Raw genomic sequence first — 16,044 nt, 5'->3', positions numbered from 1 at the left:
GCCATAAAGAAGTCTGCAGATAGTTGTGAGGAGGTATTTCCAGGGACATACGAAGCGGTCCAGTGTCCCACGCAAGGCGCAAAAGAGCGCAGAGAGCAGACCGCAAGAGACGCAGCACTCGGCAGAGAGATGATTTTCCTTCGGCTCGGGAGCCCTCGCGCGGTGGGTGTTGGTCGCGTTCGGCCGTATTGGGGGTCGGCCCGACGGTCCACGCTATCCAAAGCCACCAAAAAAAAATTAATCAACACCACAACTCAACACCGCCGACGTTTCTAGCGCAGACAAAAGGGTATTCCGTTGCGGGGAATCGAACCCCGGCCTTGCCGGTAACTGCGTTAAGCAATGCTCTTTTACTGAGAGCGGCAAATCCTAGCCACTAGACCACAACGGAGGCTGGTGTTGAGAAACTGAAGCGCTTCTCGCAACTTGTTGGAGTTTGGCTTTGGCGGTACCGTAAATATAGCTCTACACTGTTGCTAGAGCTGGTTGTGTAAGTGGGAGGCCGCAGTGTGTTGGAAAAGATGGGTGGTGGGTGGTGGGTGGGGGGTGAGGCTTGGGGTTGAGGTAGATAAAAGAATTTTGTTTTTTCTGAAGGGACGTAGAACAAGCAAACGCAGACGGAACGCCGACCGGGAGAAAGTTATGCATACGAACTGAGAGGAAAAGCTTTGAGAGAATTGGGTACCAAATATAGGCATATAACTTACTTTTTTTAGTCCTCCAGCTTCGTGCTTTTGTAACCACGTAAAACATTTTTGCACCTTTATTCTTTCGCATCCACACAGCCTTGTGTAGGAGGCCTACGTGTAGAGTCAGAGTAAATTATAAATACCGGAGTACTCGGTAGGTATAGCAGACCTGGTTTGATACGCAGTTAAAATGATAAAACGGTCAAAATGATAAACAATGCCGGGGGCCAAAGGTAAACAGGGGGTCATTCTTTCTTGCTTTCACTGGTCCAAACACCTGCAGTTATCAATCTAACAAGCTATACACTCATGCGTACTATATCCAGTACCAGGTCAATGGTTTCCCTGGACCAACCCGAAATATACTGCCACTATTAATGGACACGATGTAAGCAAACGCGTGAGAAGACATGATTGACACAAAAACAGGCCAGCTTGGAGAGAGAACATACCTATTGCCAGATTATTTCCCGCTTTCATATTCAAGTCTTCATTAACCCTCGATGGTGATTTTCAATTTGCGGCGACGGTGATGACGACAATCACAGCGCCTGCTCTTCGATGTATCTCTTCATCGAGTCAAATTCCGTTTTTCCGGTCTATACAGTATTAGTCCAGGGTCGATGATGAGACTCATCTAGGGTATCTAGGACGTTCTCACCGATATGAGGTATCTTATGTGAGTCTGTAGGCCCCACGATCAGGATTAGATTTAAAAAACTTATCGAGCTCTCTAACTTACAATGTCTGAGACATGACGGTTCCGCTCAAATTCGTCACGGGCAAACTTTCGTAGCTCGCTTTTCGTCGATGAAGGGGGTATTTCTTAAACAATTAGCTGCATTAAAGCCCAAATCCGTGGCAAATGCTTACTATTTAAGGCGCGCACAATTTCTCTCCAAAGTGACAAAGCTCTTTTGCTTTGTATGAACTGTAGTCATCCACTTAATTAGCTAGCATTCCTTCGTCACTTTCACCGGCGGAGCCTCACATGCTCGAGTCCAAGAAAGGTGCCTTTAGCTCCCCTCAGCCTTGATGGCTTCCCTGCAACAGAAGCATAGCCGCGCACAAAGACCTCGTATGCATTTTGCCGACACCGCAACATAGTGTTGAAAGGAAGGACGGGATGCTGTGCCAATTGGAGGAGGGGAAGCTCCGAAATCCGTCATCGTCATCGATGGACGGCCCGAGGGGCCTTTCACCGCCTCCAAGTCGGCACTCTGGCAGAAACGCGTCGTAGTGCTCGAGAAACGCGTCTCGAACTCCTCAACTGTCACGACCACAATGACTGAAAAATGTCCCAAGAGGCGCAAGAAGCCGCAAATGCACCCGGAAGACATCATAGACTCAGCAAACGCCCTTTCGCCCGAGAGTTTCGCGAATCGCTTCTTTCCACCCACGGACGCGCTTACGCGCTACAAAGACTACGACATCACGCTCAAGCCAGTCACCCACCTGGACTCAGATGAGTTGGAGCAGTGCTTTAGGCTCATTGAGCATACGTCTATCGATGCGTACAAGGCGTCGTCTCGTGGATGGAACCCTAAGGACAAACGGCAAGAAATGAAAGAGGAGAACATGCAGTATTTGCTTGTGCGCAGGCGGCCATGTGCTCATCCTGTGAGCAATGGAGATAAAGAGGAGGACACCAATGACGTAAAGTTATCTGAAGGGCGAGATGTCGGAGAGGCGCATATTGTAGCCTTCCTCGCGTTCATGCTCACCATCGAAGATGACTACCCGGTCAACTACATCTACGAAATACATATGTATGGGGAGGAACGCGGACGCGGACTCGGACAACATTTGATGCATATCGCACAACGCGTAGCAGAAGAGGCCGAAGTTGCTAAGGTGATGCTCACCGTTTTTACGAGCAACGCTGCGGCGATGGGTTTCTATCGTAAGCTAGGTTTCGACGAGGACGAGTATAGCCCTCCTGCGAAGAGGCTTAGAGGCGGAAAAGTCAAACGACCGTCGTATATGATTATGAGTAAGAGCGTGGATTAGCAATGGATTTTTGAATAAACCTCTGGAGAAGTTAATTTCCCTCCATGAAAACGGATGTCTACGGTAGGCATAGTTCATATCAGCATATCATCCACCTCATCGCATTGGGGCTTCTTGCATTTCGACTGACGCGTCTACAAGGCTACTGACATAACTGTAGTTTGGAAACTGCTTTCTAGCCAATGACAAGCCGTAGTTGCGAACCGTGCGACCAGGGCATCGCTTCGAAGCTCGTCATAAAGCGGGGGTGACACCTAAACATTTCTCAATCCTCGCAAGCACCGAGATGCTGGTTCTTTGAACACTTCAAACTAACGAATCTCCACTCAAACGCCCACTGGACACTGGTTTTGACTTCTGCGAGAAGTGCTTCCGAACATACGTAGTACGTCGCAGGACCAGGAAGCATCGAGGGAGTTTATAATGAAATTCCAGGCTCTCTTTTCCAGACTCTCAATTTCCTTCTCTTATTTTTCCTCCAATGCGCTCAACATAACCATTACACGACCGAACGATCCCTTCATCGTGGGTCACCCATTATCTCATGCCCAATCGGACGCCGACGAAATTGTCCGCCTTTTCAATAACCTAGGCCGTACAACCACCTGGAAGCTCATTGAAAAAATCCCCTTCGAAGGCGATACCTACGAGCCTGAAGGCATTGTCCGCCTCGGACCTGAGCGCTACATTGTAAGTGCCGGCGAATACACAGCACCGACGATCAAGTACAACCAAACGACGAACGGCACCGATCGCAGCGCCGGAGCCGGCTTCGCGCATCTGCTCGTTTTCAACAACCAGGGGCAGCGTATCGCCGACGCGACCCTAACGCGGCGCGGCGACATCGAGTACCACATCGGCGGGCTCGACTGGGACGGGCAGGCGCTGTGGGCGACGCTCGCGCAGTATCGGCCTAACACGACGGCGGCGGTAGTCAGGGTCGATCAGGGGATGGAGCCGACGACGGTTCTCCGCGCCAGGGATCACCTCGGCGGCATCGTGCATGATGTTGAAGGGCAGAGGGTCACGGCGCTGAACTGGGGCGGGCGGAACGCGACGACGTGGACGTTATTGGACGGCGCTGCTCTGCCTGTCGGACCAGAGACGCCGCGGCCTCCGTCTGACGACGCGCTTTGGGCCGCGCCTGTCAGCACTGTCCGGAATCCGAGCTTCTTCGTCGACTATCAGGACTGCAAGTTCCTCGGTCGCACGGCGTACTATCAGCATCGAACGACGGTGATGCTATGCGGTGGCGTCGCGACCGTTGGATCTGGTGACCGTTCTTACAACCTTGGCGGCCTCGCGTTGGTGGATGCGGCGACGATGGCCCCGTTGGCCGAAGTCCCTGTCACCATGACGAGCGACAAGGGTGTACCCTTGACGCAGAACCCGGTCGACGTCGCCGTTGTCGATGGCCAGTTGCGGGCGTACTTTTTGCCGGACCAAAGGAACAGTACGCTGTATGTGTATGAGGCGCAGGCGGATAGCCCGTATCAGTACTGAGACCGTGGTGGAGACGTTGAAGAATGGATTGTAACGGGAACACGAACATGTTTGGTTGCGGGGGTGCTCTTTCTAGAACACTTGAGGGGAACAGCCATGCCGAGCTTGCAGCTGTCAAGCTAGTGCTATGCAACGCGATGTGAGTTGCGCCGGGAAATGAGACGGCCGGTCAAACAGGGTCTGGTCGAGCTGACTGGCCAATTTCCGACTTCACGAACTGCTTCGTATGGATTTACGGAATATTTATTTTGTTTTGGCACTACTATAACCTCATGCCAGTATGAGGTTATCTGTATAGGGCTGGAATGACGTCTATCTGTTAACCATAAAGGCATTTTAAAGGGCCCAAGGTTATGTCTACCAAGTCAACTTCAAGCCTCCTTGAAGGACTTAGGAGGAACTTTTATCTGTTCAACATTGGAATTTTTTTGGAGGGTCAAGACAACTTCAACCTAGCAAACCTTATCCCTCACCTATAGGTCCAGAACGCAGGTCAGCCCAACCCGACACCTCAGCGTTTCCCGGTGCATCCCGTATCACACACCACCACACCATAAGGCCAGAAGTCAGGAACGATCGTCCTCACAGCAGCAACGCGCACGCAGAAGTCCCGCTGACGGCAGCAAAGCGGCAAAGCGCACCAACTGAGCAGGCAAACCAATACAGCAAGCAAGTAAGCCGAATTGCTGCACCCGCTCACAAACACAGACCAGCATTATCAGCCCCCCAAAAGCCTCTAGGTAATGCAGCGTCGTTATCGTTTCTCCTCTTTCTCCTTCTTCTACATACGCTTCTCTCTTCGGCCTCGCGCGCACGCGCTCCCACCGCCCCGCCGATCACCAGCTTCGTGCGACCTCCGCATGCACGCCCGCGCCCGGGCATGCACGAACACGCGTTTGCTCGTGGTGGCGTGGCATGCAGGCTGCAGCGTCCGCACGCGGCGAGTACCACGCTCCGCGCGGGCGGGCGGGCGTTATCGGAGCATCTGATGGTGGTGGTGGTGGTGGTGATTATGATGATGATGACGATGCGAGTGCTTGCTTGCGTGCTTTGGCCCTTGCCTGCGATCCCCCTCTTCTTTCTCCCGACAGAGGGTTTTGAGCTGTTGACCTAGGTGGTTGCCGTGCTGTGCTGCGCATGCCGGCTGCTGATTGGTGCTGTGGACGCGTTGGTTGTGCTTCTGATGCATGCTTGGCTGGAGCTGGGGCCTTCTGCTAAGGACTACGGGCCTACGGCCGGTGCAGAGGCGGTGAGGCGATGGACTAGGCTGGATGGCGTTTCTTTGAGTGCGTGGAGGGTGTGGATTATCATGCCATGTTTGGTGTTGCGATTGTTGGCTGAAGCTTGGCTGGTGGGATCGGGCTGGGGATCGGATTGGAGGTGCGGAAGTTTGTCAAGCTTGCTCGGCGCGTAATTCAACAGCGGTCATGTTTTATTTCTGCTATTGAGAGTAAAGGTAAGATGGCTCAAACACAACAATCTCGAACAGCTTTCACTCATTCGAAGTACACTTGAATGGACGGACTGAGGATTGAGCCAGGGACCGATCGATCAGATCGGCATGACTCCGAAACGGAGTGGCTGCTTGAGCACCGGGATTCAAGCTCACGGACGAAGGACAAGCTTCGTCACCAACCTTGAAGTGAGCAGGGTCAGGCAACAGTGGCTTGAAGGAGCCTGTGCCTGGATAAGCGGCAGGGTGCAGGCAGAGGCAGAGCTGAAGGATAAACTCGGGAACTTGGGCGCGTGGTGGCAGTAGCACCAGTCGTAGCTCCGGGAAGTGATGCAAATCCGATGGAGGAGTGGATGAAATCGGAGAAGATGAGGGCGCCGGCGCCGGGCCATCTGCGGCAAGGTCGCGCTTTCCACGAGGCCGGGCTCCAACCAACTCTCTTTCTCTCTCTCTGTCTCTGCGCGCAAATGTTGCACCGCCGACGCTACTAACGCGCCCAGTCACGATAAAAGCTGATGGGAAAAGCATATGCGCCAGGACTGATCCTCTCTCCCCGCCTCACCCTCCGCTCTGAGCAATGCCGCCCCCGCCCAGCCCCGTCTCAATGTTTGACGGCGTCCGTCACCGACGGAGCCTCGTCTAGGGATGCCGGTCCACCAACCACTGACTACTGACGAGAGGCTCGGGCCTGGTTGCGCGCATGCGTCGCCTTGCATTGCGCTGTGCTCCCACCACGCCGATGGCTCGATACCTCGTGGGGCACGCAGGCCTTACATACCGCTCGTCTTCCACTGTTTCCTTCTCGTTGCTCCGCCTCTGTCATGGTGTCCTGCCGCTGAACATGGTGCGCAACATTCCCATCTCGGTCCTGCTCAGCTTCCCCGCGCCCAACTATGTCGATCCAGTGACTCGCGGCCCTTCGCTTGTGGTTGTCAATGCCATCTTCATCGCTCTTGTTAATGTCATTGTGCTGGCACGGCTTTATACGAGGATCTTCATCAAACGATGGTTTGGCTCTGATGATGTCTTTATAATATTGGCTTTTGTAAGTGGGTTCAATGGTTCAATATCAGCTAGGCTGGACAGCGGATTTCTTAGAATTGTCTTTCTACTTAAGTTATAATCCATTTCGCTGCCCAGTATTCTATTTTTTCGCAAATGTATAGCACTCTGCAGCACACATTTCTCTAACAAAACTACAGATTACAGCCATTGGCTTGACAGTCAACGTCATCATCGCAAACACCAGCTGCTACTGGGACAGGCACATATGGGACATCCCCATATCCTCCATAGAAAGTCCGGCCACCTTCACCAACCGGCCCAAACTGCTCATCACTAACCTCTCTTCCGCATCAAATAGGCGTTTTGAAAGTTGCCTTTAGCGCGAAGCTCATTTTCGTCTTCGCCGCTACCTTCACCCGGCAGTCGCTGCTGTGCTTCTATTACCGCCTCGTCCAGGACTCTGGCATCACATGGTTCCTCTGGGCTATCCACGCGACCGTCGTCATCAACGTTATCACCTGCATCGTCTTCACCGCAATTGGGATATGGCAGTGCGCGTACGTCACTCTCTAACGGCCCGAGGGCATTAATTAATTCCCTATGTTGTGCTCTCCCACTAACAAGTGGCGTTTTGCAGACCTGTCAGCGCATACTGGGACATACCTACCCCTGTCGGCGGCCACTGCTGGGACGAAGGTCCCGTCACCCTCATCATCGGTGTCGTCAACTGCTTCACCGACCTGCTCGTCACGTTGCTGCCGGTCCCCGTCATCATGAAATTGCAGATGCCTATTCGCCAGCGCCTGGACGTTATGCTCTTACTAAGCCTCGGCTTCGCTGTCATCATCGCTGGCATAGTGCGCACGTACTTTATTTGGAAAGGCCTGATGGATAGCTACGATGAGACATGGTTCACCTACCCGCTATGGATAGCCGCAGCAGTCGAGATCGATCTTGGAGTGGTACGTCCGCCTCACCAAAACAAACCCAAATCCCAGACACCTATTTCCCCTTCCGTCTTCCTTTACTTTCGCCCTCGTTTCAGCCTCATCCCGAAACGGCAGCCTCCTCATCAATCTTTAATCAAGATCTAACCACCGAAGCAATCAACAGATATGCGCCTGTGCGCCCGCTCTCCGCCCACTAACAGCCCGTTACGTCGGTCCCATGCTCAACGACGTCTCCTCGAAACTCAACTCGCGGCTCACCTCTCTCATCGACACGCGCTTGAGCTCGCGCATGTCCAGCAACGGCACCCCCCGGGCCTGCAGCAAGGCCGAGCGGCACGTATCGCGCGGCAGCGGTAGCACACTGTGCCCACCAAACAGATTCGGCTCCAAGCTCGCCAGCAAGCTCGCCGGCAGCAACTACAAGAGCGGCACGCTTAGTCATACTCAAGAGCTCTGCCCTGGGACCCCGAATGTCGACGCTGACGACCTGAGCTTCATCACGTATCCGGAGCACCTGAACCCGCATTTGCACGGGCGCAGCAGCAGCAGTGGCAGCCTCGGCAGCCGCAGTGGTGGCGAAAAAGAAACTTCGATGCCCAGGCCCACTACACTGCCCGTATTTGCAGCCCCTGCCACGGCACAGCACGCCCCTTGCCGTCCATCGCCGCCCGCCTCCCCCCTCAGTGCCTTCAACCAGACGCCCCCGCTGCCTCTTCCGCTGGCTATAACGTGTCGGCAAAGCGTCGAGCTAGCGCATCTGGACTCCGCTACTGCGGCCGCGGCTGCAGCGGCGGTGAGTAGGCGCACAGGCGGCAGGAGGGGGGCTGGTGGTGCGCGCGAGCGCATTAATCTGGATCCGAGGATGCGGTGTGGGAGTCCGTTGGGGAGCTGGACTGTTGTGGGGAGCCAGGGAGGGGGTGAGAGCGGTGGTGGAGCTGGGAAAGAGGGGGGTAGGCGAGCGAGCTTGGTGAGGGCTGGGGGGTGGTGGTTTTGATTTTGCTGCTGGTTGGCGGGGGTTTGGTAGGGGGTGGGCCTTTCGCATTGGGAGCGTGGCGTTTTTCGGTCGTTTTCTTGGCTGGCTTTGGCGCGCGTATGTTTGTATGCGGTGATGGAGAGAGGGGAGCGGTGCATTGGTCGGTGTTGGCGTTGGCGTTGGCGCTGGCGTTGGGGCGTGGGGATACCCTTGTTTGCGATGGTTGGTAGCGGGTAGCGGTGTTGACGAGAAGGGAGCACTTGCCCTTATCAGCAGTAAGTAAGTGTTTGTTCATGACGACTTGACCAATTTATATAGCTCAGTGCCGGTTTCTATACCATAACGAACCCTCATAACGTCTCCTCATTGATGGCCCAGTGTATATATACCATTATCAGTATCAGTGCTGCAAGGAAAGTCCTGGTGGTAACGTCTTACCTTTCCAAGCCCCACCATATCCACTCGCAAAATCTCCGAGCGCTGACGTTTGGGAAGATATAAAAACACGACGGCAGTGCGCCGGTGCTCTTGACTCCACGGTCTGGGCGAAAGAGCTGTCCCATAAGACGAAAAGTCGGTCATCAAACACTATCTCACAGCTGGATCTCATGGGGAGGTCGCCCCGCGCAGCCTTGACGTCCGATGATGTGCTACCAGAGGGCATAAGCAAACTCAAGGGCCGATGCAGACATGGCAGCGGCGGCGGTGATGTCCGATATCACTGTACCGCTGTGCTGGTGACTATTACCTGAAAAGGATAATGGTGTGCGCGTATGTGTGTATGTTCAACAGAAACAGGACAAAAGCCGCAGCCCGCAAGAGCGAGCAGACGACGCGACGATGCTGGCGGGCCAAGCCAGAAACATGGCCACTGCCACACTGGCCCCATGCTTAGGCGCAGGAAGAGTCGGTAGCACGGTTAAGGGGAAGCTTTGTGGGTGTGCTGCTGCGTATAAAGGAACAGGTAGGCGAGATGGTGAATGATGATTTCGTGAGTGTTGAGTTGGTGGAAGGCTGGATGTGCTGGTTTGAGAATTGAGAGGTTCGTTTTGTCACTTGTGACGGCTTGCTGTGTTGGTGAGTGCTGACCAAGAAATATATGTATATATATATATTATAAGAAATGGCCTATAGTGCCCTTATTAGTCGTGCCTCATAGTAGCACATCTAACACAACTCAACCACCAATCCGTTTGCACACATCATGAACAAGCCGGCCATCCATGGGCTAAGTGATTGCCTTAGCGAAAATGAGGGGTGTCTGTGGTGCCAGTGTCTTTATATCTGAGTGGTCGCCGGAGTATGGACTATGGAGTTGTCCACAAGGATCACGGAATTCGTATGCTGTGGATTTTGGAGCCGTAGGTCACTGTCGTTTTTGCTTCTTGCTGCAAACCACCGGCTTTTGATGTTGATGATGACTATTTGATAGAAGATACAGTGATGATCGTCACTGTTTTGCGGGATGTCTTTGGTGTGTTTGGATGAAGAACTGAGGCGCGACTTACGAGTGGCGCCCTTGTTCGTTGCGGCCTCGGGCGGGTAAAGACCCGGTAAAGAGCGCAAGGCAAAGGTGATGAAGTAGAGCGTGATTGCGAGGGGTGTGTCTTCGTCGTTGTTCTATGACCGCGACACCCAGGACGAGCATACATAAGTTCAGCATCTGGATTTCTTTAAACGGTCAGCATTCGTGGAATGGACCACCCTCTGGCTCTGAGAGTGGTGTGCCATGGGCTGGGGTAAGTCTTCAGGCTCCGACCAGCATAAAGGCATCACAACACTGCAGCAATCCTTGCGATGATGATGTCATTGAGATGAGCAGCGAGTAGATAAAGCGAGCTACTATAGCTGTGAAGATAATACGAAAGGGCAAATTACCCTCTCGACATTCACGGCTGAATTCAACAACGCCAAGCTGGGTGCCATGGATCAACAGAAGTGCGAACCGTACAAAAAGGCCGTCAACATCATTGAGGGGCTTCCGGTGTAAAGATGCTTTGATATCAGTCTTACAATCAAATCATCGAGCCTTTCCATGTTATCACAGGCCAGACGTCACCAAGTCGTCGACTCGTCGTGCACCACTCCAACATTCCTTGGAACGAGAACGAGAGAATCGCCTCTCCCATGTACATCTGGCTTTGGGATGATGCTTTTCCTTTCTGTATTCAGAGAAACGTCGTGGGCAAAATATTTAGAGGGTGGACAAATCATCGGGGGTCATCCAACAAACAGTAGGTAGTACCCCTTAACCGACGATATCCATTACCGAAATAACAAGAAACTGTCCGCCTTCAACACCAAGGACTGACAGTTCCCAGCTAGAAGCAAATATGACCGTGAGCTACAGGCCTGGTTGGAAAGCCATGTGTCAGCAGCAGCGGGAGCACAGGTTGAGAGGGGACATGTCGTTGAAAATAACAAATCTTCCGCCCCTCCAGGATTCGCACCATCCTCTTGACCGAATCACCGGTGTCTACCTGGACCGAAGACATGAAGGTGAACGAAGAGGTGCTGGTTTCGCCATATGACAAATGACAATACATGCAAGAGCCACGCACCAGACAAACACAAATTAATACTTTCAGCCCATGAATCCTACAGAAAGTAAACTCCGCCTCCCATGATTAAATTGCATACACTCCAATTATCCTACAAATAATCACCCCACTTCACCGAATAACAAAATCCCTCAGCGGCGCCGAACACGGCCACTCTGCCGCCGTCGCCGTCGCCGCCGAGCAAAACACATGGCCCGCAGCCCGCAGCTTCGCCTCCAGATGCGCCAGGGCCTGCCCGTTCATCATCCCGTAGACATAGCACTCGCCGACCAGCGCAAAATACTTGGACTCCGGGCCCTCTCTGCGCAGGATATACGGCGTCGGGCCGCCCAAGAGGACGCAGACGACGTCGTCTTTGCGCGTGTCCACGGGCGCGATGCCAAAGAGGCCTGTTTCCGTGCGAAAGAGCAGACGGCGCGAGCACACTCTTTGGGCCCGCCGTCTGATTTCCGGGGCCATGCGTTTTCCGAACAGGAGGGAGCGCGAGTGCGGCTTGGGGTCCGTCCAGGAGGAGTCGATGGTGGAAGACGCGCGGCCGGTGATGATTTTTTGGAATATTTGTGAGGGCTTCAGGTCGTGGTCTTGTTTGCTGATCTTGGGCGAGGATCGCCAGTGGGCTTTGAAGTACTCGTACCATTTGTTGAGATCTGAGGCCGGCATTGTCATGCCCACCACACGGCCTATCTCAAGCCCTGTAGCTCTGAGGATCTCCTCTCGAATGATTTCACAATGCGCCGGCCTGCCTCCAGCGTCGTATGGCTCGCCCATTGTAGCATCGATGCCCAGGACCTTTTGCCGGCTAGGTATGCTCCAGTCAGGGACCCAAGATGGCAACTTGAGATATCTGTATGACGAGTTCTGGACCGCCGAGAGTACTCTTAACGATCTCTCTGCTTGTATGACCATCGAGGCCGTTTTCGCATAGGTGATTTCCGTACGTAGCCGGTAGTCTATCAAAGGACTGTAAAGTAAGAATTCCTCATGAGGGAGAAGTCCTAAAAGTGCAATAACTTTGTCGCGTGGATCCGAAGCGCGGCTACCTCGTGTTGCTTGCAGCTGGTGGAGTAATGTTTTTTTCGTGGGAGAAAAGCCTGAGCCGTAAGACAGAACTCCCGGCAGTGCAAGTGAACGATGTCGATTTGCCCACATTACAAAGCAATCCCAAGATATACATGCTTCTCCGCAGATTACCATGGCGGCTTTGGATAACACGACCTCTTGAATGACCCAGATGCGTCGAAACCATGGTTTGTAGAGAATGTCCGGAGCGATGTCTTTTGATTTCCGTTTCGAAACATCTGCATTCGATATTTCTTTCATGGACGTATGACATGATTCCTCACCGAGATAAACAATTACCAGACCGGCGTTCCGATATATGTCCCCCATCATGCGCACCTGAGAGTTTCGTTCTTGTACATTGGATTGGTCAATTGATATAGCATCAATCCATACCAGCCTAGAAATGCATCGTTGGTGAGCCACTGGTCGAGCTCAACGTTGTTTGGACGAACCTTATTTCCGCCTTGAGCCGAAGCCAGCGGATTGCCTGCGCACAGTTTGTCGTGATGGCGAGGCTTTTGCAGGAGTCCGTTAAGAAAACATGCGCCTCGGTTTCATACCCTCCCCAGGTGTACGAAAGTGCCATGTAGTCGGCGGCGCCAACTCCTTCCAGGGGCATATGTACCAGACGGCATCGCAGCTCGGACAACGATTGGTCTGCAGGCTCGATGCATACCAGACGGATGTGCCGATTGCGCAAAGGACGGTATATCGGGCGATTGCCCACATTCTTTTCCTCGTAAGGTGGAATCATGGCGAGCAATCCGTGGTCGCGTCGCACAGCCCACAGCAACACGCCTCTGCGGAGTTAAAAGCGGAAGGGACGGGTGAGGCTGTTCAAGGGCACAGCCGGCTCCGCCAATGCCACTCATGCATGCACGTCGCTTATGTGCATTTCTCTCGGCTGACCGGTCTCAGTGTGCCGAGCTGATTCGATGTGGAATGCTTTTGTACTCTTGCGGCAATAAAGGGTCCCCGGACAGATCGGCGGCAGCGGATGAGGCGGGGCTGTGTCCTTGTGCGACGTGGTCAGCTTATTGCAATAAGTACAAGATGCCCTTGTCCTACAGGCACTTGACCAGCTTTAGCCAAAGAGCTGAACGGTGTCGAAGATCAATCGCATGTGTACATGGATAGGTGTTTTATTGCCGTGGGATGTGGGGAGCGTCGAGTGTCAAGTGTTGATCGCAGCTTCTATTAATGTTCAAGATATTCAGCGTCCAACGAGAGCCAATAGGACCATCGACACCTCGACTTTCGGAGACCGCCCATCACCAGACCCTACATCCGCGCAAAGTCTCGAGGAAAAAAGAGTACATACTTTTCCCTATTCGTGATCGTAAACCGGCAGTCCGTGAACTACCAAAAAATCTATGAACACAGGAAAGACTGTGCACAAAAGCGCCAACGCTCAAAGAGAAGAAGATATACCCCACCCTAAAACGCCCAAGTGAAATACATACCCCTATGTCCAATCTCCCCCATCTCTCGTCCGGGATGAGATTTAAGAAAGCTCTCCTCGCCCCATACGATTCCGCTAGATCACCTTGGGTAGGCAACGGTATGCGCCGGCACAGGTGGACTCGTGATGCCGCCGCCGGTGCCCAGATCCGCTTCCTCCCCAGGTGGCACCCGGCCACCGGTCAGGTTCCTCGTTCCCATTGCCGTCGGAACATTCGGTCGGTGATACGTCGTATCCGAATCGTAGGCGCCCATCATTGGATTAGCCGCTCCTTGCGGGCTGCGCAATGTGTAGCTGCGCTGCAGCTCGAACTCGTCAGCCTCGTCTTCAGACGAACTGCTCGTGTATCCATCGTTGCGTCTTCGGCGCGTGGAACTGTAGTCGCTGAAAGGGTTAGGGTCATCATAAGGGTTCGCAGCAGGAAGTTGTGAGCTGTACGTCGTGGTGGTAGGTGCGCGGTTTAGGTCGGCACTGTACATGGAACTAGGTGTGGGTTGCGAGCCGCTGTACGCCTCTATGGCTGCTGCGCGATGGCGCTGACTGTTGGAGATCTGTTGGCGGAAGAGGTTGCCATTCCCGGTACCGGGTTCGGGGCCAGCGCTCGAGAGCGCGGTCGTGGAGGCATTGAATGGCGATTCTTCGTCGATCGGCTTCAGTGGATGGGGTTGTCCGCGCATTGGTTCGACACCTTCGTCAGTCCTGAACGTCGCATCCGGGGGCTGGGGCTCCCTTCCCCAGCTCCGAATCGGATAGGCACGGCCCTTGCGCCAAGTCTCGCTCACAGGAGGGAAGTATTGACGGTAGGCGCCCCAAGCAGTCAGAAGACCAATCATACTGCCGGTGATGACATCGAATGGGTGGTGACGTGCGTCCATGATACGGGAAGCTGCAATCAGCGCGGCGCCGAGAGTCGGGACAAGCACAATGAAAGACTTCCAAACTTCGCCCTTGGAATCGAGAACGTGCATCTTGGCGGCCAGGTAGATCGAGAGGTAAAAGAGTCCTCCGAAAGCAGCTGCGGAGCTATGGTTAAGTTGAGATTCCAACGGGAAAAGATCACATGTGCTTACTACTGCTGTGGCCGGAGGGAAAGCTCCTGAAGCCGTCCTTGAGAATGTTGTTGTCTTTCTGCGTACAGATGCTGTGGTTCGAAAGTCCGTAGGGAATAGGGTCTACGGATCCGGGGATTGGTTGGCAGCGATCGATCAAGTCCGGTCTCGGCTTGCCCACCGCATTCTTCAGCGTGCCTATACTTTATTAGCTCCTCGCAGCGAAAGCTCCCGCGCAGTAAGCTCATACCAGTAATAGTGAAGGCCGCTCCGACGGACAGGAGCAGCCCCAGGACACCGCAGTTCAGCTCCCACAGCCTGTCCTTCATCCGGTATTTCCCCGTCAACTTCCTCCTTCCCGATGGACCGGCGGGCGGTTTGTTGGCGGAGAAGAGGCCATCGATGACGAGGGTGTATATGGCGATTATGATGGCCGGAGCGAGCACGGCTATGAGACACAGGTCGAAGACCGGGACACGCTCATGGACGGCGTATGGATACTGTAGGGTGTAGTTTTGCAAGGCGAAGTGCTGGTGGTAGGGCTCGACGGAATCTAGAGCGTAGAAAGCGATGATGAGGATGCTGCGAGGCGAGCGTCAGCCGTGTCTGTTTCGGGAAAGAGGTCGCGCGAGGAGGGACGAGGGGGGAGTACGTACACGATGATCAGGTAGTCGAAGATGTAACTGGGGTAGCTGGTCAGCGCATGTCTCGGGCGTTCGGCGCGGGCAGAACTGACGATAGGATGACCTTCTTGGAGAGCTTCTTCTTGGAGAAGGGCAGCTTCTGGTTATTCCACGCGTCCATGATGGCGGCTCATGGGGTTGTAGGGGGCAGACGGGCAAGAGAGCGCCAGAGGAGCAGCTAGGTTGGCTATTATCCTAAAGCCACAGGGATGGTGGAGTGTCGCGTCGTCTCGGCGGTAATTGGGGTGACTGGGCGCCCTTGGCAGCGTGTGGCTGAGATGAATCAAAGTTGTGATCGCCTTGCCGCTGTCGGGCGCGCATGCTCGCTGCGAAACCCAAACAGCGTCAGACGTGGGGAACCTTTATGGGCTGTCGGCCGGGGGTTATTTTGGGCACACGACTGGCTTATCCACTGATCCTCCCGCCAAAGGGTTCTGGGGCCCGCGGCCACCGCCCATACATTTCATCAGTGGCTGCTGCGCCTTGCTGCTGACACCCCACACTGCACGACCCCGACCATGAGGACCACCACCACCACCTCGGCGCCTTGGCCACAAATAACTCCTGTCCATGTTGTTGTCGCTTTGCCCTGAAACGCATATTATTCATGCTCAGCCTTGACGTTGCCCGAGCACAACCACTCC

At 54.0% G+C, this 16,044-nt stretch overlaps 8 protein-coding genes and 1 non-coding gene across 9 annotated transcripts; 4 read left to right on the top strand and 5 right to left on the bottom strand.

Moving 5' to 3' along the window:
* Positions 1-292: 292 nt before the first annotated feature.
* Positions 293-391, bottom strand: K452DRAFT_t93. The gene has a single exon. It is a non-coding gene; the product is annotated as a tRNA-Glu (tRNA).
* A 537-nt stretch (positions 392-928) lies between these two features.
* On the bottom strand, positions 929-1,801 carry K452DRAFT_288319 (uncharacterized protein). Its single transcript, XM_033540630.1, has 6 exons — positions 1,681-1,801; positions 1,563-1,620; positions 1,432-1,514; positions 1,351-1,374; positions 1,142-1,288; positions 929-1,060 (listed from the first exon to the last, which is right to left on the bottom strand). Exons 1-5 carry the CDS (start codon positions 1,792-1,794, stop codon positions 1,232-1,234), a joined length of 336 nt encoding a protein of 111 aa, XP_033396627.1. The 5' UTR covers positions 1,795-1,801; the 3' UTR covers positions 929-1,060; positions 1,142-1,231.
* A 164-nt stretch (positions 1,802-1,965) lies between these two features.
* Positions 1,966-2,950, top strand: K452DRAFT_42760 (uncharacterized protein). The gene is made up of 2 exons (XM_033546655.1): positions 1,966-2,762; positions 2,841-2,950. The coding sequence occupies exon 1, from the start codon at positions 1,974-1,976 to the stop codon at positions 2,697-2,699; it is 726 nt and encodes a 241-aa protein (XP_033396626.1). The 5' UTR covers positions 1,966-1,973; the 3' UTR covers positions 2,700-2,762; positions 2,841-2,950.
* Positions 2,941-4,464, top strand: K452DRAFT_288318 (uncharacterized protein). Its single transcript, XM_033540629.1, has one exon. It carries the CDS (start codon positions 3,123-3,125, stop codon positions 4,200-4,202), a length of 1,080 nt encoding a protein of 359 aa, XP_033396625.1. The 5' UTR covers positions 2,941-3,122; the 3' UTR covers positions 4,203-4,464.
* Positions 4,465-5,288: 824 nt separating this feature from the next.
* K452DRAFT_42786 (uncharacterized protein) lies at positions 5,289-5,754 on the top strand. Its single transcript, XM_033546656.1, has 2 exons — positions 5,289-5,658; positions 5,743-5,754. Exon 1 carries the CDS (start codon positions 5,386-5,388, stop codon positions 5,614-5,616), a length of 231 nt encoding a protein of 76 aa, XP_033396624.1. The 5' UTR covers positions 5,289-5,385; the 3' UTR covers positions 5,617-5,658; positions 5,743-5,754.
* Positions 5,695-6,183, bottom strand: K452DRAFT_309369 (uncharacterized protein; the record flags this gene model as incomplete). Its single annotated transcript, XM_033543243.1, has 1 exon — positions 5,695-6,183. One exon carries the CDS (start codon positions 6,181-6,183, stop codon positions 5,695-5,697), a length of 489 nt encoding a protein of 162 aa, XP_033396623.1.
* On the top strand, positions 6,138-8,947 carry K452DRAFT_288317 (uncharacterized protein). The gene is made up of 5 exons (XM_033540628.1): positions 6,138-6,700; positions 6,858-6,954; positions 7,019-7,217; positions 7,298-7,622; positions 7,774-8,947. The coding sequence occupies exons 1-5, from the start codon at positions 6,497-6,499 to the stop codon at positions 8,602-8,604; spliced, it is 1,656 nt and encodes a 551-aa protein (XP_033396622.1). The 5' UTR covers positions 6,138-6,496; the 3' UTR covers positions 8,605-8,947.
* A 2,194-nt stretch (positions 8,948-11,141) lies between these two features.
* Positions 11,142-12,996, bottom strand: K452DRAFT_319202 (uncharacterized protein). The gene is made up of 2 exons (XM_033544221.1): positions 12,659-12,996; positions 11,142-12,603 (listed from the first exon to the last, which is right to left on the bottom strand). The coding sequence occupies exons 1-2, from the start codon at positions 12,958-12,960 to the stop codon at positions 11,256-11,258; spliced, it is 1,650 nt and encodes a 549-aa protein (XP_033396621.1). The 5' UTR covers positions 12,961-12,996; the 3' UTR covers positions 11,142-11,255.
* A 317-nt stretch (positions 12,997-13,313) lies between these two features.
* K452DRAFT_251702 (uncharacterized protein) lies at positions 13,314-15,775 on the bottom strand. The gene is made up of 5 exons (XM_033538227.1): positions 15,454-15,775; positions 15,374-15,400; positions 14,968-15,299; positions 14,739-14,915; positions 13,314-14,683 (listed from the first exon to the last, which is right to left on the bottom strand). Exons 1-5 carry the CDS (start codon positions 15,519-15,521, stop codon positions 13,749-13,751), a joined length of 1,539 nt encoding a protein of 512 aa, XP_033396620.1. The 5' UTR covers positions 15,522-15,775; the 3' UTR covers positions 13,314-13,748.
* Positions 15,776-16,044: the final 269 nt, after the last annotated feature.

The sequence above is a fragment of the Aplosporella prunicola genome (genome assembly GCF_010093885.1).
Source record: "Aplosporella prunicola CBS 121167 unplaced genomic scaffold K452scaffold_15, whole genome shotgun sequence".
NCBI classification, from domain to species: domain Eukaryota; kingdom Fungi; phylum Ascomycota; class Dothideomycetes; order Botryosphaeriales; family Aplosporellaceae; genus Aplosporella; species Aplosporella prunicola.
The sequence above is the reverse complement of the archived record's forward strand: the minus strand, read 5'-3'. Positions and strand labels throughout refer to the sequence as shown.

Coding starts and splice junctions, on each gene's coding strand:
- K452DRAFT_288319 (XM_033540630.1), bottom strand. CDS start 1,794: ATGTTGCGGTGTCGGCAAAATGCATACGAGGTCTTTGTGCGCGGCTAT. Junction 1,621..1,680: donor CCTTTCTTGGACTCGAGCAT/GTGAGGCTCCGC, acceptor GGATGACTACAG/TTCATACAAAGCAAAAGAGC. Junction 1,375..1,431: donor ACCGTCATGTCTCAGACATT/GTAAGTTAGAGA, acceptor TGGGGCCTACAG/ACTCACATAAGATACCTCAT.
- K452DRAFT_42760 (XM_033546655.1), top strand. CDS start 1,974: ATGACTGAAAAATGTCCCAAGAGGCGCAAGAAGCCGCAAATGCACCCG.
- K452DRAFT_288318 (XM_033540629.1), top strand. CDS start 3,123: ATGAAATTCCAGGCTCTCTTTTCCAGACTCTCAATTTCCTTCTCTTAT.
- K452DRAFT_42786 (XM_033546656.1), top strand. CDS start 5,386: ATGCATGCTTGGCTGGAGCTGGGGCCTTCTGCTAAGGACTACGGGCCT.
- K452DRAFT_288317 (XM_033540628.1), top strand. CDS start 6,497: ATGGTGCGCAACATTCCCATCTCGGTCCTGCTCAGCTTCCCCGCGCCC. Junction 6,955..7,018: donor CCCCATATCCTCCATAGAAA/GTCCGGCCACCT, acceptor CGCATCAAATAG/GCGTTTTGAAAGTTGCCTTT. Junction 7,218..7,297: donor ATTGGGATATGGCAGTGCGC/GTACGTCACTCT, acceptor GGCGTTTTGCAG/ACCTGTCAGCGCATACTGGG.
- K452DRAFT_319202 (XM_033544221.1), bottom strand. CDS start 12,960: ATGATTCCACCTTACGAGGAAAAGAATGTGGGCAATCGCCCGATATAC. Junction 12,604..12,658: donor CGGCTCAAGGCGGAAATAAG/GTTCGTCCAAAC, acceptor ATGCATTTCTAG/GCTGGTATGGATTGATGCTA.
- K452DRAFT_251702 (XM_033538227.1), bottom strand. CDS start 15,521: ATGGACGCGTGGAATAACCAGAAGCTGCCCTTCTCCAAGAAGAAGCTC. Junction 15,300..15,373: donor TTCGACTACCTGATCATCGT/GTACGTACTCCC, acceptor CTCGCCTCGCAG/CATCCTCATCATCGCTTTCT. Junction 14,916..14,967: donor AGCGGCCTTCACTATTACTG/GTATGAGCTTAC, acceptor AATAAAGTATAG/GCACGCTGAAGAATGCGGTG.